Below are 25,123 nucleotides of genomic sequence, written 5' to 3'. Positions count from 1 at the left end.
GCATATATGAAAAGAAAGCAAATTTTCACACCTCTGAAATTTAGTCCCGCAAGAAATGGACACCCACTGAGATGGCTTTAAAAGAGGGCTAGACAAATTTCATGGAGAAGGATGCCTATAGCCAGCAGCCACAATGGTTATATGCAATGTTCACTGCTGGAGGCAGTATGTCTCTGAATACTAGTTGCTGGAAGCTACAGGAGAGGAGCTTGCTGCTGCACTCAGGCCTTGCTTGGAGGCTTCCCAGTGTGGCAGCTGGGTGGCTGTTGTGAGGACAGAGGGGCACCCTTTGGCCTGATCCAACACTCTTCTTATTTCTTATGGAACCTCCAGGGCTAGCGGCAGTCTATCTAGATTCCTAGGTTCTTTGGGGTATTTGGTCCCTTTGAGAAGAAGATGCTAGACTATATGGTCTTCCTTTGGCCTGATTCTCCCAGGCTGCTGCTTACGGTCTTAAAGCAGCCTCCCCTAGGCTGAATAAGGAAGGGAGTGCTTAGCTACCGGTAATTACTAAGGTGTTTTTATACATAAGCCAGTGGGCCCTGCCCAACTTTTACCCAGATAAGCGAGCTAACCCTACTATAGAAACGCCGCCTCCTCAGCATGCAGCTGCGTGCCTGGAAGCATCAAATCTTGCCTCTCCTTCAGCTTCTAGCCTGTAACTTAGTTGATAAGATTGACCTGGCAAGTGGGACCAATGAGCAAGGAGGTGCCTATCTGTCCAGCAGCAAAAAACATTTGGAATTGTTAAATAGCAGAGGATAGCCTTTGTGCCTGTCACTCTGAGAGAGGCAAGGTGCTCTACTCTTGGCACTGCACCAGATAAAACAACAGCAAGACTTGGGGAAAGAGAAAGCAAGTATTTAAGATTCCCACTGGCCTGAATGGTTTGTCCAAAATACATGCTTGTCAGCGTGCAGCAAACCCCGGCAGAAATTCCAAGATTTAGCTACAGGTTCAGATGCTGGACCTCTGGGCAAGGTCTTGTTTGGGGTGACGCACATGCCATTAGTCACATTCCAAGTAGGAACACGCTTCCTGCAATGACTGGGCAACCATAAACTCTGCTCATCCCTCCACCCCACCCTCCTCCCTTTCCTTAGAAGTGGGGAAAGCAGCTGACAAGCTGGTCCTAGAGGTCTGAGTCCCCAGCCTGGTGCCCTCCAGGTGTTTTGCACAACTCCCGCCACTAGCCCCTGTCAGCAAGGTCATGTGGGACAACTACTTCCACCAACCCCAGTTAGCAAGGCTGAACAGGTGCTTTTTTCAGTATGTGCATTGAATTTCTACCTGGAGAGAGAGTTTTGGATAGCCCTGTCGTTCAGGGCTCTCCCTACCACTTGTGGGCTCCAACAGGGCCACTATGGCTGCTGGTGCTTGCTCTAGCACCGGGTGCCGAGCAGCCTCCTGAAGGTGCTTCAAGTTCTCCTCCACACTGATGCTGGTACCCCTGGTTGTCATAGTATTAGGAATCCTCTTGGCTGCAGAGCACCCTGGGGGTTGTAGTCCAGGTCTGGCTGCTCAGCCTTTGCCCAGCCTAAGTGCTATTCAGATGGTTGAGACTACAACTCCCATCAGCCCCACCATAATACGGTTGTACTGGCTTAAGCTGATGGGAACTGTAGCCCAAAACATCTGGAGGGCACCAGGTTGGGGAAGGTTGCTCAGGACACCGGAAACTAAAGGAGGAGTTCCAGAGCAGCTCTCGTCCACTGAGCAAAATTCTAGGCATTGCAATCTTGCTTTGCCAAAGCTGGTTATCCTGTGCTGCTTTATCTACAGAGGTTGCACGTTACAAATTCTAGGAAGCTGAGGAAAGTTGAAAGGGGGCTGCTGCTGCTGCTGCTGCAACACAATTCTGGGGGAAAGGTGAGGGGCTGAGGCGCGTTAAGAAAACCCGTCCCTTGCGACGTCACGGTAAACAAATCCAGGCAGGGCAAATTCACAGAAGTCCGCCCAGGCCTGCAGAAGCCCAGTGCACATTCCCAAGGCTGCTTCAGAATGTGAGTGAAATTCCGGCTCAGAAATAACAAGTGCTTTAGCTTCACACATAGCTATGCACTGCATAGAATCACAGAGCTGGAAGGGATCCCAAGGGTCATCTAGTCCAACCCCTGCAATGCAGGAATCCTTTGCCCAATGTAAGGCTCGAACCCACAACCCTGTAAGAGTCTCATGCTCAACTGACAGAGCAGGATTACGGTGCTGTTCCTAAGTGTTCAAAGCACACCGTGTGAGTATTTCCACAATCATTACAGTCACCATGTTAAGGCAGACCCTATTTCAGATGGGAATGAGGAGTGGCTCAGAAATGATAGCTTGCCTAAGTCCACACCCTCACTCAAGAAGCTCATGGCTAATGTTGGTTTTTTTAAAAATAAAATCTAAGTACTTGCTCTCTTGCAGATTACAAAGTCATAGGAAGTTGCCTTATCCCAAGTCAGACCATTGAACCATCTAGCTCAGTACTGTCCACACTGACTGGCAGCAGCTCTCCAGGGTTTCAGGCAGGAATCTTTCCCACTTCTACATACAGATGGAACTGGGGGCCTGTGATGAAATAAATGCTTCTGAGTCTGTCCTGTGTCAGAAGCACATTCCTGAAGCAGCTGCAATTAAAGTGGGGGGAGGAGAGGAGCAGGCACACAAGGAGAATGGGAGGCATATTCTAACAGACACTGGATAACTTTTATGCTAACTGTGTAAGGGCACGCGTGAGAAACTAATGCCCACCTGACTGCTCGGAACTGCTGAACTGGCACGGCTGCAGGTGCTCCATAGTATTTGTTCCAGGTTTGTAAGAAATCGATCTATTAGAACTCACTGTCTATTGACATCTGGCGGATGCATTCCTTTAGGTGCCTGCTTAAAACGTTTTCATTCAGGCAAACCCATCCAGACATGTTGGCATGTGTTTTAAACTGTCTGTCAGCATCTTAACTGTTTGCTTTAATTATATTTTGAAAATTTCAAAATACCTATTTTTAACTTTGCTTTCCATTGACCATTTTAATGCTTGTTTTATTTGTTTGCTTTTGTGCAAACTGCTTAGGGGTTCTGTTTACAAATCAGGTGGCATTTAGATTGTTAGGTGAATAAAATGAAACAAATAAAGTAACACACACCATAGGGAGGGATCAAGTCCTAAAAGCAGATTCCCCAAGTTCTTCCTAATCATTTGCATGTCTGCCTTGTGGCACCCTATTTTTTAAATGAGATTCCAACACAATTTACCCGCCTCACCACTAGCCACAAGTTTCACTCGCTTCCTGGAGGAGAACAAACCCCTCAAGGTGGGAGTTAAGGGCTTGGCGCCTGGTGCTCACTTGAAAGACAGGCTTAAAACAAGCAATAATCCAGGAGGCGAGGGGGCTGCTTTGGAAACGAAAGAGGTTTATGGAAACCCGGCTCAAAAGCTATACAGTACTCAGCTCATCCATGCATCTGAAATCCGATAGGTATGGCACCAGCTTGAATCACTCCTACAGTCTCTGACTTAAACTGGCCCCAAGTCACCCAGCGAACTTTATGGCCACAAGGTCTCTATTAGACAACTCCTGCCATCATTTAACACACCACACCGGCAAACAAGACGTGAGGCTTCAGGTGCTGTAGGTTGAAACACAACACACACCCAAATGAACCTGCAAACGCTGCTAGCAACCTATCACGTCTCACCCCACCTTAAGCAGGTAAGAAAGCATACAGACTGTGCCCTCCTACTTGAAAGATTTCTACCAGGCAGGTAGGTTACTGGGTAGAAACACACCTAACAGTGTAGGAGTGGGGCGAGGGGTGGTGGAGAGGAAGCTGTCCCCCCGCCCCCCCCGGCCACATACTGAGCATGGCTTACCGAAAGGGCTCCTTTGGAAGGAAGGAAGGTGGAGCAGACAAGTAGCTTCCCATCTCCGGAGTGCTGGCTAGACCAGCTCAGACGCAAACCTGTTTGACGGCTTCTACCGTGCAGCCAAGACGGCCATGGAAAAGGGTTCACTTTGCCTCCTGCCGATTCGGGTGCCTCGCTGCTGCTAGCGCAGGGGAGTGCCAGGTCCTGGGCGGGTTGCTCTCCGCTGGGATTCCCCTGGCTCTCATGGTCGCAAGGGGAGCAGCAGCCTTAGGAGGAGGCTGTTTCAACTGGGAGCCCCTCAAGGGAGAGCAGTGTCATTAGCCTTGTGCCCGCCCAAGGCTAGAGCAGTTGTTGTCAAGCTTCCTCCTCCTCCTCCAGTTCTAGCCCAAGGGTAGAGGGTGGAGGGAACAGGAGGAGGAGCTCCTCTTTTCAGGAGTGAGGTGGATAGTTAACATGATTAGCAGGGGATAGCAACAACTCATTTACAAAAGGTGGAATTCACAGACCTGCAAGGCACAAACCTCCCTCCTCCGCAAAAAAACCACAAACCAACGCACCACAGCAGTCCAAAGTTGCAGGGTCGAGCCAGTAATCAGAGCTCACTGTCAAGTTGACTCTGTGGTGGCAATGGTGGCTCCTCAACACCATCTTCACCTTTCCCAGCCAAGGAAATGGGATATAACCCTCAGTAAAGGGGTAAAGGGACCCCTGACCAATAGGTCCAGTCGCGGACGACTCCGGGGTTGCAGCGCTCATCTCGCTTTATTGGCCGAGGGACCTGGCGTACAGCTTCCGGGTCCTGTGGCCAGTATGACTAAGCCGCTTCTGGCAAACCAGAGCAGCGCACGGAAAAGCCGTTTACCTTTCCGACGGAGTGGTATCTATTTATCTACTTGCAGTTCGTGCTTTCGAACTGCTAGGTTGGCAGGAGCTGGGACCGAACAACGGGAGCTCACCCCGTCACGGGGATTCGAAGTGCCGACCTTCTGATCGGCAAGCCCTAGGCTCTGTGGTTTAACCCATAGTGCCACCCACATCCCTCAGTAGCATGCTCCAAAAGGTTTGACAGAGGCTTGCAAGACACATCTACACCATATATTTAAAGCACATGGTTTCCGCACAAGAATCCTGGGAGTTGTAATTTGTTAAGAGTGCAGCTCTGTGTGGGGGCAAAGGGCAGCTCCCAGGATTCTTGGTGGGCCGGACCCACGTGCCTCACATGCACACTGAATGGTTGGTGTGGATGTGACCAATCACTTTCACCACTGAATACCATGGCTAACGCACAGCAGCCAAAGGAGGTGTCCGGACACCACCTGCTTCAACTTTGATGCGATGAATTTCACTTCTTATGGCTTGAGGAGGTGGAAGAGTGCTGACCAACCAAAGCCAGCCTTGTCCCTTTTGACTTACTGCATGTAGCAAGAGCCAACTGAGCTTCAGAGATGCTAAATGCCTGTCTGAGAAAGTGTGTGGTGGGGTCCCAGCTGTGACATGCCTGCTCCTAAGGAGACCTGCCTCAGACACAGAAGAGGTGAACAGTTATCACTTAGCAGATAACATTTCCTTCCCAGGTCAGGAGCTCATGTGAGTGGTTGCCAACACTTTACGATTTCCTGGATCCATTTCAAGTGGAGATTTAGGCTTGGTTTGGGCGCAGGAGCTGCCTCGGTTGCCCTTTGCTGGAAGACCGGAGGCATTAACGCTCCTTGACCTCTCTGATACCATCCACCATAGCTATCTTCTGGAAAAGGTTATGAATCATGGGGTTGGAGGAGTAGGGAAACAGGTTCTGTATATCTCCCCTCCTTATCTGAACATCCGATCCCAGGTGATAACAATGGAGGATTTCTGCTGAACTTTTGGACATTTATGCTTGGGGGTCCCACAGGGTTGTGGGTTCAAGCTGCACGTTGGGCAAAGGTTTCCTGCACTGCAGGGGGTTGGACTAGATGACCATCATGGTCCCTCTACAGTTCTATGATTCTACACTGTGAGATAGGCTAGGATTTGCATTAGTGACTGGGTCACACAGTGAGCTTCACATGACTGCATGGAAGTTTGAACCCTTATCTCCTGGGTCCTAGTCCAACACTCTAACCACAGCACCACACTGGCTCTCAAGGACCTTGCTTCCCAAATTCGCCCGCCAGTGACGTCTGGGAAGCCCACAACCAGGGCTTGAATGTCCTCCTGTCGTACCCTAACAAACCATTGCTCAATCCCCTTACATAGATTTTAGCGCTGGGAGGGAGAGAAAGATCAATCAGGTATGCTTCTCAAAGCTGCCTCATCTCACAAGGTTTCCTGTGCAGCATGGATGCCTCTTTGTCCTAAAATCCAGGGAAGGGAGGGAGAGAACTAACCAAGGCTAGTGCTACGCCAGGTTTTTTGTTTTTTTTTAAATCGTACAAACCTTCAAGTTCAAGCATTCTTCTTCGTTAGCCAAAAAGGAAAGGCAACTGGGAAAGCATATCTAGTTGTGAATGCAGTTATGTCACCACCCATGCCTGTGAACAGTTCTGTTCTGATGGTGCTTCAACAAGGGAGCCCCAGGCTCAAATGCCATGAAGCCCGCAGAATGGCCTTGGGCAAGCTGACAGCTCTCAGTCTTGCAACCTGCCTCAGACAGGATGCAAGGAAAAAAGAGATACATTGCAACATCCCTCAAGTCCTTGGGACAGGGCAAGGCAGAAAAATCTAAATGTGTGTTTTATAAAAACTAAATCTGTATACTGCTTCCTTGATTTAAAATTATTTAAGTGATTTACAAAGGATTATGTATGTTCCCCAGTGCTCTGACCCGTTGTGCATTACATTATGTTATTCCCCAGAAAATGTTGCCTTGTTGAATATACAGTGGTACCTCGGGTTAAGTACTTAGTTCGTTCCGGAGGTCTGTACTTAACCTGAAACTGTTCTTAACCTGAAGCACCACTTTAGCTAATGGGGCCTCCTGCTGCTGCTGCGCTGCCGGAGCACAATTTCTGTTCTCATCCTGAAGCAAAGTTCTTAACCTGAAGCACTATTTCTGGGTTAGCGGACTCTGTAACCCGAAGCATATGTAACCTGAGGTACCACTGTAAAGGACAATGAGTTCTAGTTTAACCCCGTTGCATTTCATATTTGACAAGGCAACATTTGGGTGCCCAAGATGGAAAAGCCAAACGGTATCTTGAGGTGACATGAGCTACGATGTACCAGGAATCTCTCCTGCGCAAGCCCCCCGTGAAATCATCATTGCCATTGTTTTCATTCATTTCAGTAGAGCCTGCACAGAAGAACTTTCCGCTGGGGTTGCTTCTGCCTGCTGCACTCTGGCACCCAAAGCCTGCTGCTGCAGAGTCTGTTGACACACTAGGGCTATGAAGTTGAAATCCAGATGCTGCAGATTTTTTAAGAGGTTTCCTTTCAGGATAAGGGCAGGATTGGCGGCGGAGAACAGAAGCACATTAGGTGCTGGGTTGACACCTGTGGCTAAAGTTTCCTAAGAACTGGAGTTGAATTGCAAGGCATGTGTGCGTACACACACACACATGCCAGCCAGCCACATTTATGGAAAAATAACCTCTGTAAATTGCCAGGATCTTCCACTTAGCTGGGCTTTTAAGCCGGCTGTAAAGTGCAGAGTCAGTGACACCAGGGTCATAAATCCTGACACAGTCCATCTGTTTCAGGAAGAGGGAGTCTTTCCTCCTGACCATTTGCACAGAGCTCCCCTGGAAACAGAAACAATGCAGTGAGTTTGCGTCTAGGAATGCATTCCTCTTTTCCATGCCCTCCTCATATCCCAGCCCCTTTTGGATTATTAGTTCCATACCATGAACAAAAACTGCCACAGAATAATTGGCAAGTCCCTTATTGGCTTCACATCCTCAATTTTTTTGGGGTGGGGGGAGTAGGCAGGGCAAAGAAAGAACAGCACAGAGTATTTGCCCCAGTGTTTGATTTCATGAGCTGAAATTTGCCCCCACTTGATCTAAAAAGATCCATATAGATAATCCTCAAATCTAAATTTATGATGTCCTGCCGTGTGATTAACAGCAAACAGCACTCCTGCATGAGAGGCCAACTTGCAAGAGCCCAGCGCGAAAACTATAAGAAACGAAGACAGCTAAAAGCCCTGCTAAGAGATTCCATTTGGAGTGTTGGCTTCATGAGATTCTCTATAAAAAGGAAATCTATCTATCATAAAACTTGATCTGCTTCTGAAGAGAGACCTGCAAAGCAGCTTCCACACACAAATTTGCACACACAGCAGGAAGATAACACTTCATTGCCCAATAAAGAACAAATAATTAATTTAGTGTGATTCGACATGTACTACTTTGCCTTTTTTTAGGTGCCACAAGCTCTTCGTTGCTTAGACATTGATTAGTCCACTGCTTATAGATCTTCTAACATTTCTGAGCCACTTCCAGAAAGATTAAGCTTTGCCAACGTAAAGCTAAGAAGCTTCTACAGGTGTCATTTCAAGGTCCCTTTGCCTCCAAACACTTATCATTGCTTCATAAGGTGCTCAGATTATCATCAGTTAAATAAACTCACTTTTAAATCATTGGGTCTTCCATAGGGTCTTACATTTCTGCTCTCAGGCTCTTTTCTCATGACTGGATGAGTGCGAAGCTGGCATACATTTGCTTCCCATTTGTTCTGCATTATCTGCACAACTCCCTTTAGGTTGTGTTTCTCTCACAGGGATGAAGCCCTAAAGGGAGTTGTGCATACTTTAAAAGCACCCCCCTCCCCAAGAATCCTGGGAATTGTAGTTTGTTAAGGGTGTTGCAAATTGCAGCTGTGTTAGCAATAAACTACAGCTCCCGTTATTTTATTTTTTTTTTTTGCTGGGAGGGGAATGTGTTTTACATGTGCTTTAAATGTATGGTGTTTACACAGCCAAAACATATTAAAAGAAGCAAGAAAAATGTACACGGAAACAGTGATTCTTCTCCTGGGTAACCTGTTCATTGTTGCTGTGATTCCTTGGTTAAGCATGGCTTCAGCCTGCACCCCTGTGAGCTTAGTGAACATAGAAAGTTGCCTTACATGGAGACAGAACCTTGGTCCATCTAGCTCTGACCGGCAGTGGCTCTCCAGGGTTTCAAGATAGAGTTCTCTCTATCTTGGGGATTGAATCTGGGACTTTCTGCATGGTCTACCACTGAGCTATGGCCCTTCCAGCAAACTCATTGCAGCTCATTTCAGGGAGGGACAACACTATTTGACAGCACAGAACTCCAGCACAGTAGAGATCCTGCACCTTTGGTTTAAGAAGCTGGAAACACTAGCAAGGCCTTTTCCCCTCAATTCCTGCCTCAAGGTTTGGTGATTATACTAGCTGAGGCAGTTCCTGCACTTGAATGCACAGCTAGCCCAGCAGCTAAGGATGGGGAGCCAAGGGCAGTCAGGAATGTGCCCCTAAGCTATTGCCATTGAGATGCGAAGAGCTGAAAAATGCAAAGACCACCTCCAGATGCCTCAGGAGAAGAGAGACCCCAGGCACATTCCTTACAGTTCCTTTGGTGACACATTAACTGTTGCCCAAGGAACAGGCCGGACTGAACCCTACCCTTCTCTCACAAGAGAAAAGCTTCTGTACGTACAAATTCTTTTGCGTGTGTCTGGAGGGGATGGGGGGGTTATCAACATTATTTATTTATATATATTTAATAGCACTCACTAATAAAAAAGAAAGAAATCTCCAAGCAGTTTACGTAATATATAACGATAATTCAAAAACCAATATAAACATTCACATAAAAATAGTTTAAGGGTGCTGGGATCTGTAGCTCTTCGAGGGGTAAACTGCAATTCCCAGGGTTGTTTAGGGAAGGGGTATGTGCAAAAAGACAAATCCTTTAAAAAGAAACAGAAACAATGATCAGCGAAAGAGCATAGGAATAATTAAATTCCTATGGAGCATGGATGCGTGACCCATTAAACTGAGGCAGGGGCTATTTGACAGGAAAGGGAGGCAGAAGGAGAGTTTTTTCCAGGCAGGAGACATTTTTGAAGTCAGCGTTCACCCCACCGCTGCCAGACACACACACACCCCTGCTATATTCATGGCAAACGATAGATTTGACTGTTGTGGCGAGAACAACTGTGAAGGAAACAGAAGAATAAACCAGTGGACTGGCGCCCCACAAGCTAGCTCGACCAGTCCTACCCAAAGCGGCAGACGTGGCTGGCAACAATGCCGCCCCCAAATAATAATAATAATAATAATAATAATAATAATAATAATAATAATAATACCAGGTATTCACACACACTCATGGCAGGGGCAGAGCTGGCCAGGAAACCGACAGCAGGCTATCAGGGAAGTGCAATAAGAGCCAAGCCCTCCAGAGCACCACAGGTTAAAACCGTAAATAAGATCACCCCAGAGGCCAAGCTGGCGGCAGCCAGGAGCTCTGCACCCGCTTGCATTGTTAAAGAGAAGAATGCACACACCAGGAAGTTCAGCTTTTGAAGTGAGCGATTATGAGCAATTACCCCATTATTAAAAAAAATAAAATCACATCCCAACACAGGCAGGAAGCATCTCACGTGGGACACCCGGGGCTTATCTTGAAAGGGTGTCAAGCCGACAGGGCCCACCTGCCCCAGAAGACAAGGGCAGAGGAAAGATTGTGAGGCAGAGCGACCCAGTTCGGTGGTGCTGTATCCCAGCATCAGCCTTACCCAAGATGGTGCCCTCCAGATGTTTTCGACTACAGCTCCCATCAGACCTAACCTGACCTGTGATTGCCAAGGTGGGTGGGCATTGGGAGTCAGAAATATCCTGAGGGTGCCAGATAGAATCATCGCATTGTGGAGTTTGAAGGCACCCCCAAGGTCAGGCTTCCTCAAACTCAGCCCTCCAGATGTTTTTGGCCTACAACTCCCATGATTCCTAGCTAGCAGTACCAGTGGTCAGGGATGATGGGAATTGTAGTCTCAAAACATCTGGAGGGCTGAGTTTGAGGAAGCCTGCCCAAGGGCAATCTAGTCCAACACCCTACACTGCAGGATTCGCAGCTAAAGAACCCCAGACAGATGGTCATTCAACCTCCACTTAAAAACTTTAAACAAGGAGATTTGGGACACCTGCCAAACAGAGAGTGCAGAATGGGGCAAGCAGACCCCTCCCCAAATCTGCTTTTTCAGTCTAAAGTTATTTTTCCTTCCATTAGGAACTAGTTCTGGGCACAGCATCCTACTAAGAGCAGGCAGAGATACAACTTCTCCTTCTTATGCACCCCCAACCTATCTCACACCACAGAAGTTCAGTTGCAGCCTAATCACACTGAGTTTGGCTCTCAGCAGCTCAGCAAAACAGACCTTCTCCTGCTCCTCCACCTGCAAGCGGCTCGTGAGCGCTCGCTTGTTAGCACAGCTCATGGGGACACAGGGGCGCTGCCACTTGGCAACCGCTCCTAGGAGGCACACCCAACAGATTATTAGCTTGCAGGAGTTCCAATCTCTCCCCGGGGGCACATCAGGTAGCGCTCCCTGTAGCAGCCAGAATCAGTCAAAGAGGGAACGAGGGGAGAGGCAAAGTTTCTTCTGCTGCCTTACATTCCAAGGCTCTGTGCAGATACCGCACAAAGTGTTACGCCGCAGTTAAGTAAACCACGGCTTATAGCACTGAGTGTGAACCCTGCCTGGCAGGTTAACTATGGTCTGTCTGCTGACAACAAACCATGGTCCAAATTCACAGAATCATAGAATTGTCTTTATCCTTAGACCAGCCTTCCCCAACCTGGTGCCCTCCTCCAGATGTTTTGGACTACAGTTCTGATCACCCCCAAGTAGCATGGCTGTATGATGCTGGGGCCAATGGGTCTTGGGAGTCCTGAACATCTGGAAGCTGTCAAAATGGGGAAGGCTGCCGTAGGCGGATTCACACACCACAGAGGCCTGGCCCCAAGTGGCATAAACAATGTGCAGGGCAGCCCTCTGGAACAGAGCTAAGGAGCCTGGCAGAAGGGGCAGCTAACACATGAGTGTGATTCCGCGCCAGGCCAAGAAGTCAGCTAATCCCTCCAGGAAGCCTGTCAACAGCCTCCACTTGAGTTGCCGGAACTTGCAGCTCCGAGCTGCCAAAGGCTTTCCACCGCCAGCAGCAGCCTCTTAAAAGTTTGGCACGGGAATGTTCAAAGCAAGCAAGAAGCATAGAGAGGGAGGGAGGGAGGGAAAGGGGGAATCCGTGTGCTAAAACAAACAACCACCCATTCGCCACTCTCCTCCAAGCAAGGAAAAGGGTTGTGCTTTTGCCTTCCGGGATGGGGAACATTTTCTCGGTTGCAACTGTTGAAGACAAACTATTTGAAGTATCCTGAGTCCTTTTCAGAGAACAAAAAGGAAAGCAGAGATTGCAGCTGGCAGCAGGATGTTGTCTAACTGCAGGGCACACGGATCCCTGGGCTCGAGTACTTGGCAGGGATTTTTCTTTTCCCGACACAACCCGACACACTCTTCTTTTGCAGAGTGCGTAAGAACTCGATGCAACCATAAGGAAGTCAAGGACGGGCGGAATTGAGTCATTTCCACTCAAAGGACATGAGGAGTGTCCCCCGCAGCGGCTACAGCCCCTGCAAAGCCCTTCCAAGGGCTCCTTTGGCTACACATAAAGGACAAAGCAGTCCAGACAGTTGGAAAGGAGGACTGCCATTTTTTTCTCCCTCTCTCGCAACAGTAGAAGTTGTGGGCATTCAATCAAGTTGTAAGATTCAGGGCAGATAAAAGAAAGAACTTTTGCACACAAAGCATGGTTAAAACTATGAAATCTGCTCTCGTAGGAGGGAGTGATGTCTTTAAAAGAGGATTGGACAAATTCATGGAGAATAAGACTATCAATGGCTACTAGCCACAGAGACTATGCTCTGCCTTCACAATCATTATACAGCTCCTAGTGTTATAGGTGCTTTGTAAAATAAATATCACTGCAGAAAATATCATTTCAACCACTGGCCCAAGGAGCGGGAAGTCAAGCCAGCCTGCTTAGCTCCAAGGGTTTGGAGACCCTAGCATCCATCAGACCACCAGTTGCAAATAAAGTTAATCTATTATAAATGTACAAATCCCTGAACGTTAGGGATCACATACCCTTATATGCCAGCTTGATCACTAAGCTCATCTGCAGGAGCATTGCTGGTCATGTCCCAAGCTAGCAAGGCTCATTTAACAGCAAGAAGAAACCAAGCCTTTAGTGTCAGAGTCCCAGCTCTATCAATAGAGATTAAGCAGGCACCTTCTCCTTCATAATCTTTACATCTCTGCTGGAAATTTTTCAGTGTTGCCAGGCTTATGTTGGTAATTAAGAAAATATCTATCTTTAGTAGCTAGCGGGTCTCTGATTTAAATTTTTTACTTGGCACTTACCGTATATATGTACGATTGTAGTAAACCATTTTAATCTTGAATGTATACATACATATAACCGTAAAAAATGGTAACACACTTAAACCAGCACAAAGATTGACCATTCAACAGCTGCAGGTCTTGGTAGTCAACCCAGGCGGGACAGAGACTCCACCAGTTGCTGCCTCTGCTGACTAGAGCACCCCAGAACGTGGGTGGCATGATGCATAGGGCACAAGTCCATCATTTATCTAGCCCATAGCACAATCTGGGCTGCTCATCAGCCAGCCAGCCAGCACCTCTGCTCTCACAGGCTCCCACCAACTGGAGAAGGGGCTGCGGCTGCTTTCAGCCTTCCAATTTACAGTTACACAAGGGAACTTTAACATCACCCTTACAATAGGAAACCTTAGAGGTGCAAAAGGCAAAAGCAGATGGGGGAGGGAAAGCGCATACCAGTGCCTGACTCATAAGCAAACACAGATATAGTTCCTTACAACATTAGCCATTTTTGCTCACTGTAGCTGGAAAGTCGTAAGAGCAGTAGCACCACAAATGCATTTCAGGAGAACTCAACGGTTTGCTTTTTCACCTTCTCAGAGACGTGCAGCGTTTCAATTTCTCCAATAATTTTACACTTCTGGTGTTCAGAAGGTGCATCATCCTTTCCAGCTTGGAGCAACTTCCAAAGCTCAATGAAACTGTTGTCACCACCCTCTTCCCAGCTCCAAGCTGAAAAGGAAGGTGGGGCTCCCCAGAAGCTGACAGCAGCATTCACCAGGGTGAGCAGAAGGTGGGGAACAAGCTACCAAATTATTGCTGGTTTTGCCAGAACAGCAAGGAACAGTTTGGTCAGCCCACTGTCCACACCTGAGTGGTCAACAAGCTGCATTTAGTTTCATTTTTAATATTTTGACCACACTTTTCTATTAAAACTAATCAAAGTGGCTTACAATGATGCAAAAATACAATAAAGCAAAAAAGAAGATAAAAGCACAAACTCAATTAATAACATAATTAAATCACAGTAAACACTAAAAAAAAAAAGCAAGCAGATGGGACAGGGGAAGCAGAATAAATATCCGTAAAATCCACAGGTCAGGTCTTAAAGGAAAAACAAAAAGAGAAATGTTTTCTACTAGAGGGGAAAACAGAGAGGACAGGCCACCCAAACCCTCCTGTAGGCAGGACCCAGAAGTCATCAACTGCTTCTAAACTTCTGTAACAGTTTCCAGAGAGGTTGCAGCAAAAAGAACAAAGTGTCTAGCAGCCCCTTAAAGATGAAGGGAATGTAGTCAGACTCTGGATTCATTCACACCATACTTTTAAAGCACCGTGTTATCACTTTTAAAAATCATGACTTTTCCCAAAGAATTCTGGGAGCTATAGTTTGCTCAGGGTGCTGAGAGTTGTTAAGAGACTCCCATTCCCCTCCCAGAACTACAATTCCCAGAGTTTCCTGGGAAGAGAGAAACCACTCTAGGATTTAATTGTAGCTCAGTGGGGGACGGATTGATGGACAGGGGTCTCCTAACAACCCTCAGCACTCTTAACAACAGGTGCCAGGATTCTTTGGGGGAAGCCATTATTGTTTAAAGTGGTATCATAGTGCTTTAAATGTATGGTGTGACTGTGGCCTGTGTCCTAAAGTCAATGCACTTTTTGACTAATTGAAGTTCAAGCATGGCTTAGCTGGATACAACCCAAACACCTTTATCATGGCATAATCTTGCATGGACTCAAGCCCACCCATACTGAGAAAGTAGGGTCAGACCCCCAAGAAAGGCATGGCTCCAGGGTTGAGTTCACCTACCGGAAACAGGAAATGTGCCATGCCTCATTAACAGTCCTGTAGAGTCGCTGGCCGGCTGCAATGCTGTCCCCACATCCCAGGCACCGCCATTCCTCTTCACCTAGGCACAAGGGGCAAAGACGTATTAAGGGCATAAGTTGGGAGAAGAATAGACTATGCTGCCCATCAAGTCCAGTGCCCTCCTTCCCACAGTAGCTCGGCAGATGCCCACAAGCAGGGCATAAAGGCCCGCTCCTATTCTTGGCTCCCTGGCAGCTGGCCTTCTGACACATAGTGCATCTGAAGCTGGAGTTCCAATAGATATTTATTTATTTTATTTGCCATGACACATGACCAAGGAAGTCTCAAAGCAACTCACAACAGAGATGCGCACAATGCACAGCAAACATATCCGTTAAACCTATAGTGCACACTAAAAGTGTTCTATCTACAATAGTCTGCTATAAAACAAGAACATGGTTGTTTTATAGATGCTCAGATGACTGGGAGAATGAAAACACCTTCACCTAGACCCCAGAAGACAACTGTATAGGTGCTAGACGGGTTTTATTGGAGAGGGCGCTCCACAAGTGGTGCAGGCCCATTGGAAAGGCCCATTCTCTTCTTCCCAGTGTCCAAACTTCTCTTGGAAGGGGACATGCAGAGAAGTACCTCATAGCCTCCACTGACAGCTTCCTCCTCCCTGAATTTGACTAGCCCCATCTTAAACCATCTAAGCCACTAGCCATCAACGCATCCTGTGGCAGTATCATAAAGCCAGGCCAAAGCAAAATTCAAAGTGCAGAGGTCCCCCGGTGGTGTTTGCTAGGGAAGAAGACCATATGTACTTTTTTTGATCAAATATAGGGAAAGTAATCACCCAGGGCCTCAAATGTACTGAAGACAGCAACAAATTTCAAGTGGCGCCGAAGCTGAGGGGGAACCTCAGATTTTGGCTGGTGACCAAGGTCTGTCAAAATATGTGGACCCCTATTCCTAATGCAACTTCCAACATACCCAAGTCTCTATAGTAGGAGTGGAAAGACTTTAGGTTTGCAGGAATCTGATTGGAAGCCTGAGACCCACCAGCTTGAGCCAGATGCAAAATGTACAAACTTAGAACTAAAGGACTCTTAACCTGGGGATTTGCTTTTGAACTAACCTCACAGGTCTTCACACAAAAATCTACTCTAGCTACCCCATGACCTACCTTCATGTCAGAAGTGTAATTTAGAGGGGGGGATTATTTTGGCGTTACATTTGATTTCATTCATGTATTCTGGTTTTGGGAGCCACCTTGGAAGGATTTATAGCCCTTAAGGTAAAATATAAACATAATAAATAAAATTGCTAAGCAACAGGGAGTCAGAGGTCCTCACTGATCTACTTCAAATTGCATAGGCATCTACCAATAGATCCTACCTCACCAACCTCTAGAGAAAAATTAGACTTTTACTGTGCAAACATAGCAGCCAGCCACACTTGACCAAACTGCCGCCTGAGCTCAGAAAGAGGTTCACTGTTTTCCGGAGATTACTCGGAAGCATTCAACAGAATAACACTGGCATTTGCCCCAGAATGCTAACTCAGCACACATGAATGGACTGGATTCCCAGAAGAGAGGTGGGAGGGCAGGAGTTTCTTTTGTGAAGAGCCAGCCCCTGAATGGCCAGCCATTGAACTACAGTAGTCCTGAACTGTTGCTTAAACTTCTCGTAGAAGATGCTCAGACACTTTTTATTAAATGGGCTTTTTAAAGCAGCAACAAAATTATAATTTATCATATCATGTTATGCTACTTTATGTGACATGATTTTGTGTGTGTGTGTACTGCATTGGAAACTCTGCTAAAAGGGAAACATAAAAATATTTTAAATAAATGGATATTGTTCAAATCTCTGTGATGGGCCAACACAAGCCATGCTCTCTCAAGCCTTGGCTGTCTCAATCTGCAACATGGGAATAACAATACTGGCCTACAAGATTGTTGGAAGGATTCCCAAGAGAACACAAGAAGCATTTTGCACACCCAAGTGTTTTATAGGAACTATGTTGATTATTCCTAACACAAACCTATTTGGAGGTTTCATGCACTAGGGCAGGACACAGAAAGGAGCACCATGTCTCGCCAGTGAGACTTCTGAACCCTCAGAAAAGGTCTCGAGAAATGAACCTGCCAAACCCTGGCAGAAAGGGGAGGCTGCATCTGTTCAGGGTCACTCAAGAGTGCTGAATTTGCTCTACAAAGTCAGGACAGGGTGGGGTGTAGTTACTAGGCAAGAAAAGAACTTATTGCCCATTGTATATGAAGTCACCACTGAGCCACCTCCCAAAGATTTTTGCCTAGTCTTGGGCTTCAGATGTTTATCTTACTTTGCTGTTACCATACCTTCTCTTAAGAATGGAAGAAGAGCCTGTCAGATCAGCACCGCATCTTGTTTTCAAAGCGGCCAACCAGAAGCCCCAAAAGGAAGCCCACAAAAAGAACTTGAGCAAACCAGCAGTCTCCCCGCTTATGATTCCCACAACCGCCTCTGGAGCTGGATGTTTTTAATCTTCTTAAATATTTCAAATATGTTTTTGCTTTAATTGCACTTTTTTATCAATTTCATTTGCCACCCTGGGCTCCTTTGGGAGGAAGGGTGGGACTGAAACGTAAGAAATATTATTAGGAGAGAGCTACTGAGGCTTGTAGTCATGGATAGCCCTATCCTCTTATCTAAAAAGTTCACTGCGCCTTCTCATGCAGAAATGGTTTTCAAGTTCAGTACCACACCCCTAATCAGTTCCTCTCTGTTTTTTGCAAACACCCTTCCTATTTATGGAAAACATTTGTAAAGAAAAGAAAAGACCAAATCAGTATGGAGAGAGCGAGAGTGAGCACCAGTCTGGGAGACCAGGGTTCAACTCCCTACTCTTCAATGAAGCTCACCAGGTGACCTTGGGCCAGTCACTGCCTTTCAGCCTAACTTACCACACATAGTTGATGTGGGAACTTCTGTATCACCAGCCACCTAGGCTATCATATCCTACACTCTTACACAAGAACAAACCTTCCAGAAAGCAGTTATTCAGCATGACAGAAAGATCTGTTGGCTGTTTGCAGTTTAGTAGCGCAGAGAGCTTGCTGGGGAGACCATGCATTAAAAAATAAAGGACTCAAAAATAACTTAAACTAGGTTTTAATAAGAAAAACAAAAACTCCTTTTACACTAAATACATTAACAACCAAACCAGACCCAACCACCAACCCATCCCCCAGGGTAATGGGAGAGCTAGGTGCTGCTCCTTATATACTACAGCCAAATGCTGACACACCTTAATCAAATACAACTCAGCAGCACCTGCTACATTTCACAGCTGTAGAGCTGGGTCTCGTTATCTTACTCTGGCCCTTGCTCTGGCCCCTTAAAGACATACACATCGGGTGGAACAATGATGAACCTTTACATTTAAAGAAACCATTCAACATTTCCCCTGCGGTTCATCATTGTGGAACAAAAACATAAAGCATACTTTGTACATGTCTTTCATGTGTAACCTTTGGAAGTGCTTTAGTAAAAATGTCCGCAATTTGATTGTCACCTGGAACATATTCAAATACAATCATTTCGTCAGCAATTAGTTTCTTTACAAACTGTAAACGTAACCTTAAGACTCTAGTGCGCTGCGTATTGGTCTCTGAACACAGGATAGCAAGTCCGCTCTGGGAATCAAGGTAAACTTTTACTGGTAGTGTTACTTGCATCTGTAGGTCTGCAAATACTTGCAGATACCATTCTACATCACGAGTGGCCTGAACGCATGCACATAATTCACTCTCTGTTGTGGAGAGACAAATAATGGTTTGTGTCTGGGACTTCCATTCAAATGGACAACCGTTATAACAAAACACCATACCAGACACACCCCTGCAATTATTTTGTTCCACTGCATGAGATGCATCGCAGAAAATTTCAAAACCTTTGTCAATACATGTTGTAAACTGCAACCTATAATGTTTGGTGTGTTTAAGGTACATTACCACTCTCTTAAGAGCAGAGAAACATTGTGTAGTAGGCTTTTCCACAAATTTTGCCAGAAAGTGAAAAGCATAAGTTATATCTGGTCTTGAGATTCTTTGAATGAAATTTAGCTTGCCTATAGCAGAACGATACAAAGTTTTGTTAGGAAATGGCTTATCTTCACCTGTAAAGGTGAAACCACACACCATAGGCGTTTCCTTGCCATTTGCATTTTCTAAACATAGCATTTCAACAAGATCATCAATTTTTGCAGTTTGATGAACCAGAAAAGATCCATTTTTGCCTTTCTCAATTTGCATGGATAAGTAATTTTTAGCTATGCCTAATTCCACCACATCAAATTTCTTCTGTAACTGTGATACTACCAGTTCATATTCCTGTTTAGTTTTTGTAGAAATTAACACATCATCTACATACACACATATTTTTGTCACAGAGTTTGCCCTTTCCTTTATAAATACACAATTGTCTGCCTTTCCTTGTGAAAAACCAATATCCAGCAATTCTTTTGCTAAAGTTTGGTGCCAATTCCTTCCACTTTGGTGCAGACCATAAAGGGATTTATTTAATTTGCATACCAAACCTTCAGCAGCGTCTATGCCTTCAGGAACACGCATAAAAATTTGTTCTTTTAAATCTGCAAACAAATATGCAGTTTTTATATCTAGGTGATAAACGGAATGTCCACGTTGTGATGCATCTTTTAACAAAAGCTTAACTGTTTCATATTTTACGCTTGGTGAATAACACAAATCATAATCTTCGCCTGGAATTTGTTGAAAACCCCTAGCAACTAATCTTGCTTTGTACCTTACAACTTCATTTTTGTCATTCATTTTAACTCTATAAACCCATTTTGAATCAATAAGTCTCATATCTGGGGTTTGTGGTACAAGAGACCAAGTGTTATGCTCTTTTAAAGAAGCTATCTCAGAGTTCATAGCTTTATACCAATTTGCAGCTTGTTGCTTAGGTAATTTCTGAACATCATTGTAGCTTTTTGGCTCAAAAACTGCCTTATTGGCATACACAGTATTAAAATGTTCATCTGCAAAACGTTGCGGCTTCTGTCTCTTTCTATCTGAACGTCTTAGTCCAGAAGGAGAGTCAGACTCCTCAGACTTAATGGGACTAAGTGAACCACTAGTTTCAGGTTGTAAATCATTGTCAGATTGAAGAGATGCCTGTAGGCTAAGCTCACGGTCAGAAAACTCAAGAAAATCTAACCTCCCCTCGGGTGCCTGTGACTTTAAATCATCAAACAAATCAGATTCAACAGACTTTTTGTCTTTTTCCATTAATTCAGAAGCACCATTTCCTGCTGCTGCTGCTGCTTCTTCCTCTTCTTCCTCAGTATTATCTATACCATCAGTATCTTGGAAGACAGCAACTCCATTCCAATTTACAGTTTGTATCATGCTTCTGGTAATATGAAATTTGCCAGTTGCTGGTATGTAAATTCTGTACGCCCCCTGCTGGTAGCCCATTAATTTTCCCTGGACACTACGTTCACCCAATTTCTGCTTAGCGGGATAATGCATAATTACATCTGAACCCCAAATGCGTAGGTATTTCAGATTAGGGCGTTTTTTAAACAGCTTCTCATAGGGGGTGACATCTAAACCAGAATGATAACTGCGATTTCTAACATAACAAAACGCATTAAGCGCTTCAGCCCAAAAGTCTTTGGGCAGATTAGCATCGTGCAGATACGTTTTAACCCCTGCCTGTAGGTCACGCTGCACAACTTCAACAAGCCCATTTTGCCAGGGACTTCGGGGGCAAGATAACTCATGAGTAGTCCCCTGCGCTTCCAGGAATTTCTCAAAATCCTCAGAAACAAATTCCCCACCCCGGTCAGAAAACAGGTTCTTAATTGATTTGTTAAAGTGCATTTTTACCCAGTTGCAAAAAACTTTGTACTTCTCAAATGCTTGGGACTTCTCAGCTATTGCATAAGTCCAACAATATCTACTATACTGGTCTATCAGAGTAAGCCAGTACTTAGAACCTCCTAATGATGGTGGGAGTGGCCCAACTAAATCACAATGTACACGCTCAAATGGCTCAGTTACTTTCCTATCTGAGCACCTACCCTTGCGTGCAACCTTAATCTTATTCTTGCAACAGGATAGACATTGCATAAAGAATTTACATGGTTTTAAGTTGAGGCCATTAACAATATTCTTTGTCTTAATTACATCAGCAAAATTCAGGTGTCCTAGAATTCTGTGCGCCTCATGGACACACCCGGAATGTGGCCTTACATTCCTCAACCCCTGGCTTGACTGTGCTGCTCTGCAATTTATAGGCGATTGGGAGTAGGTGCGAAAATACAGTCTATATAAACCATCAGATTCCCGGGCATATAATAGACGTTTGTTCCCATCGAAAAACTCACACATTGACTTTAAGAAACGCACAGTTATGCCTTGACGAGCAAAACACCTTACTGATAATAAATTGTCCACTGACGGGCAGTAAATGCAGTTCGCTATCATAATGTTTAAAGAGTCAAGTTTAACAGTACCCCTGCCAAGCGACTGCAAGACTTGTGAATTGGCTAAATGTACATTACCAATTTCCTCTTCGAAAGAAATAAACAAGCTTCGATCGTTGCAAATATGCTGAGATGCTCCTGAGTCCACAACAAAAGACTTCCACTTGGCACATTTAAGTCTTTTACGATCTGTTTTCCTAGCATGGAAAACTCGCGGCTCATTTCTGTCTCTACTATACGATGTCGGCTGCTGGGCTGACAACCGTGACTGACGAACAGAAACAGGCTTGGGAGTACTTTGCTTTCTTTTGGATCTGCAGTCCTTTGCAAAATGTCCTTGTTTATTGCAGAACCAACAACGCTTTGCAGCTTTAAATGCAGTTGTATCACCACAGGTTTGCATATGGCGTTCCTCATTACTTCTGGAAATAGGAGTGTTTATGGCACAAGCCTCCCTTCTGTCCAACTCGCCCATTAATCTTGCCGTTACCCCTTCCACAGTTAATTGTGCTGGTGGAACAGCAGATATCTGGCTAGCTATACCATCAAAGTCCTCGTTAAGGGAACAAAGAATGATAAAAACATACTGAATATCAGGTATGTCCATGTCCCTTCGAATTAATTCGCCGCGTATTGCCTCCAGAAGTCTCAAGTGTGCTGCCAAATCACCACCAGGCTGCAACTTCGTCTGGTACAACTGCTTGAAAAACGTCAATGCAGATGCTGACTCTTTTCTAACATGCACTGCTGCAAGACTGTCCCACATTTCTTTGGCAGTTTTCTTATTTCTTATATAGACTACTTGCTGGTCGCTGACTGCCAAATTAATTATCGCCCTGGCTTTTGCATCTCCTTTCGACCAAGCATTAGTCACAGGGTCAGGAGGGTCATCAGTTACATAGGTCCATACTTCTCTAGAGGTCAAAAGCGCCTCCACCCGAAAAGACCATAAACTATAGTTCTCATCTGTTAGCTGTGGGAAGACCAGAGCCTTCTCAGCTTCAGGAACCCGGTCAACCATTCTGGAACTCTTCCAGACCCACAGAACTACGCTAACAGGAGAAGGAGTTTTCAAACCTTTCTCAGAGTCCAAAAATATGCAGTCATCCACTCAGCAGCTGGGCCCATAACCAAAGATGTTGGCTGTTTGCAGTTTAGTAGCGCAGAGAGCTTGCTGGGGAGACCATGCATTAAAAAATAAAGGACTCAAAAATAACTTAAACTAGGTTTTAATAAGAAAAACAAAAACTCCTTTTACACTAAATACATTAACAACCAAACCAGACCCAACCACCAACCCATCCCCCAGGGTAATGGGAGAGCTAGGTGCTGCTCCTTATATACTACAGCCAAATGCTGACACACCTTAATCAAATACAACTCAGCAGCACCTGCTACATTTCACAGCTGTAGAGCTGGGTCTCGTTATCTTACTCTGGCCCTTGCTCTGACCCCTTAAAGACATACACATCGGGTGGAACAATGATGAACCTTTACATTTAAAGAAACCATTCAACAAGATCTACTGCCTGTTTAGCTAAACTAGTGGTGGGACTACAAGTTTAACACCTGCTGTTAGGGAGACACTCACAGATATTCTTAAATATAGCTTTAAGGAGCCTGGGAATTAAGGTCTATCACAGCCTCGATTGCAGGAGATGTAGCAAGATTTAGGTGCCCAAAGGTCACAATGCACCTCTCCCCAAGCTCATTTTTAGGGTCCAGTTTCTTTCTTATTCCATCCACATGGATTGAGGAGTGTAAGGGGGAAAGTTTATGTTTAAACCATCCAGCATTTTTCATTGGAGCTGTGAAGTTACAAGATCAGCAGCAGAACTGCCGCTTAGAGGTAATAGTTAAGGTCCCCATTCCTGCTGCTTAGGACATTCCCAAAGAGGTGCAGGATGCAGCAATGCCACACAAACATGCACTGACAGCACATGCATGCAGAAGGCCCAAAATTCATTCCTCAAAGGCATCTCCAGGTAGAGTTGGGAATGTCCCCTGTCTGAAACTCCCAGTCAGAAGGCAGCTTCCTTTGTTCCTATAACATCACTGGTCAAATATGCATTAGGATAAAGGGAGGGGGAACCTGTGGCTCTCTACATGTTCTTGTTGGACTCCCAAGTGCCCCAGACAGCATGGCCCCACTAGTAAGGGATGATGGGAGTTGTAGGAGTTCATCAACCAACCCTCTGGAGGACCACAGCTCACGTCTGTGTTATAGGTTATTTCAACTGACACAGTAAAAGGGATTAGCAGGCAATTTCTTAGGTTCAGACATACCTAGTGCAATTCAAACATGTGGCCACCCACTGCATGTCTCTGCAAAAGCAAGCTAATCCACATATTTACAATAATTCTGTTTCAGCCACCTCATTTCTCCATTGCTTACTGACATTCCTTTCATATAAAGTAGCAGTGACTGCAGTGCAAAGGATTCTGGGGTGTGTCCTAGGGAGTCCATCTGGTGTGCTAGGCCAAGGATGGGGGAACCTCTGCCCATATGTTGCTGGACTACAACTCCCATAATCCCTGACCACTGGCCAATGCTGACAAGGACTGATGGGAGCTGGAGTCCAGAAACATCTGGAAGACCACAGGTTTCCCAGCCTTGAGATAGGCAGACCTGTTGAATCTGTTCCCACATGCAACTCCATATGCCTGCACCAGATTCCCTCAGCAGCTGTTCATTACAAGGCAACACTTATGGAAAAAATAATTTTCAGGAAGTCTGGCTTCAATGACTGGTGCTCTCATTAGACTGGTGAGGACTGCAGCCCAAAACATCTGGAGGACACCAAGTTGGCCAACACCACCACTGAGAAATATTTCATCTCAAGCCCCATTTCTAGGAATGCAGCTTGAAAGCTTCTTGGCTAAAGCAAATAATACTTTTAAGTGTTGTAAGCAACAGCTTCACCATGGCTGTTGTCAACGATACCACAATCTGATAAACTGACAGAATGCTAGTAGCGCAGCCCTGATAACCTACATTCTGGAGATAAGCACAATTAGAGAGCTGCCAGGATGATGATAATAACAATAATTACAGCTTCCATCTAGAGAAGCATTTCTGTCACATCAATGAATACATTCTGGTGAGAGATGTTGGTCGGCATGACAACAGAGAAAGGTTACAGAAGGTGTGTATGCAAAAGGTGAACTGCCCTGTGATCTTTAGATGAAGGGCAGTATACAAACTTATTACAGTGGTACCTCGGTTTACAAACTTAATCCATTCCGGAAGTCCATTCTTAAACCAAAACCATTCTTAAACCGACATAAAGTTCTCAAACCAAGACACTATTTCTGGTTTTGCGGAGTTTGTAAACCAAATTGTTCTTAAACTGGACTGCTCTTAAACCGAGGTACCACTGAAATAATAAGCAAATAAGTTTAACCATTCAGAAACACAGATAGGGAGAGTGGCAGTCTACATTTGCTAGCCTTAAAACTGTATTAACTGAGCCAACAATCCCCAGGCCAGCTGAGCTGAAGCTATGACAGTTGAGGTGCAACCCAATGCCTATTTGAAAGTCAATGGCAGAGCACTCATCTGTTTTAATAGAGTGGGATTGCAGATTTAGCTACTTAAATTCAAGTACACT

At 45.4% G+C, this 25,123-nt stretch overlaps 1 protein-coding gene across 4 annotated transcripts in view; it reads right to left on the bottom strand.

Annotated features, from left to right (window-relative positions):
• LIMK2 (LIM domain kinase 2) overlaps positions 1-25,123 on the bottom strand; it is a 54,319-nt gene that overhangs the window by 27,828 nt on the left and 1,368 nt on the right. Inside the window, exon 2 of one of the 4 annotated variants that reach the window (XM_053369236.1) lies at positions 15,009-15,108. The exons of 1 other annotated variant lie outside the window; for it this stretch is intronic. In XM_053369236.1, coding sequence (XP_053225211.1) covers positions 15,009-15,108 — 100 coding nt within the window. Of the gene's footprint in view, positions 1-3,853; positions 4,184-15,008; positions 15,109-25,123 lie in introns of those variants that run through there. 2 more of the 4 variants (XM_053369239.1, XM_053369238.1) reach the window with 2 other exon arrangements.

Source organism: Podarcis raffonei, chromosome 16 (assembly GCF_027172205.1).
Source record: "Podarcis raffonei isolate rPodRaf1 chromosome 16, rPodRaf1.pri, whole genome shotgun sequence".
NCBI lineage: Eukaryota > Metazoa > Chordata > Lepidosauria > Squamata > Lacertidae > Podarcis > Podarcis raffonei.
The sequence above is the reverse complement of the archived record's forward strand: the minus strand, read 5'-3'. Positions and strand labels throughout refer to the sequence as shown.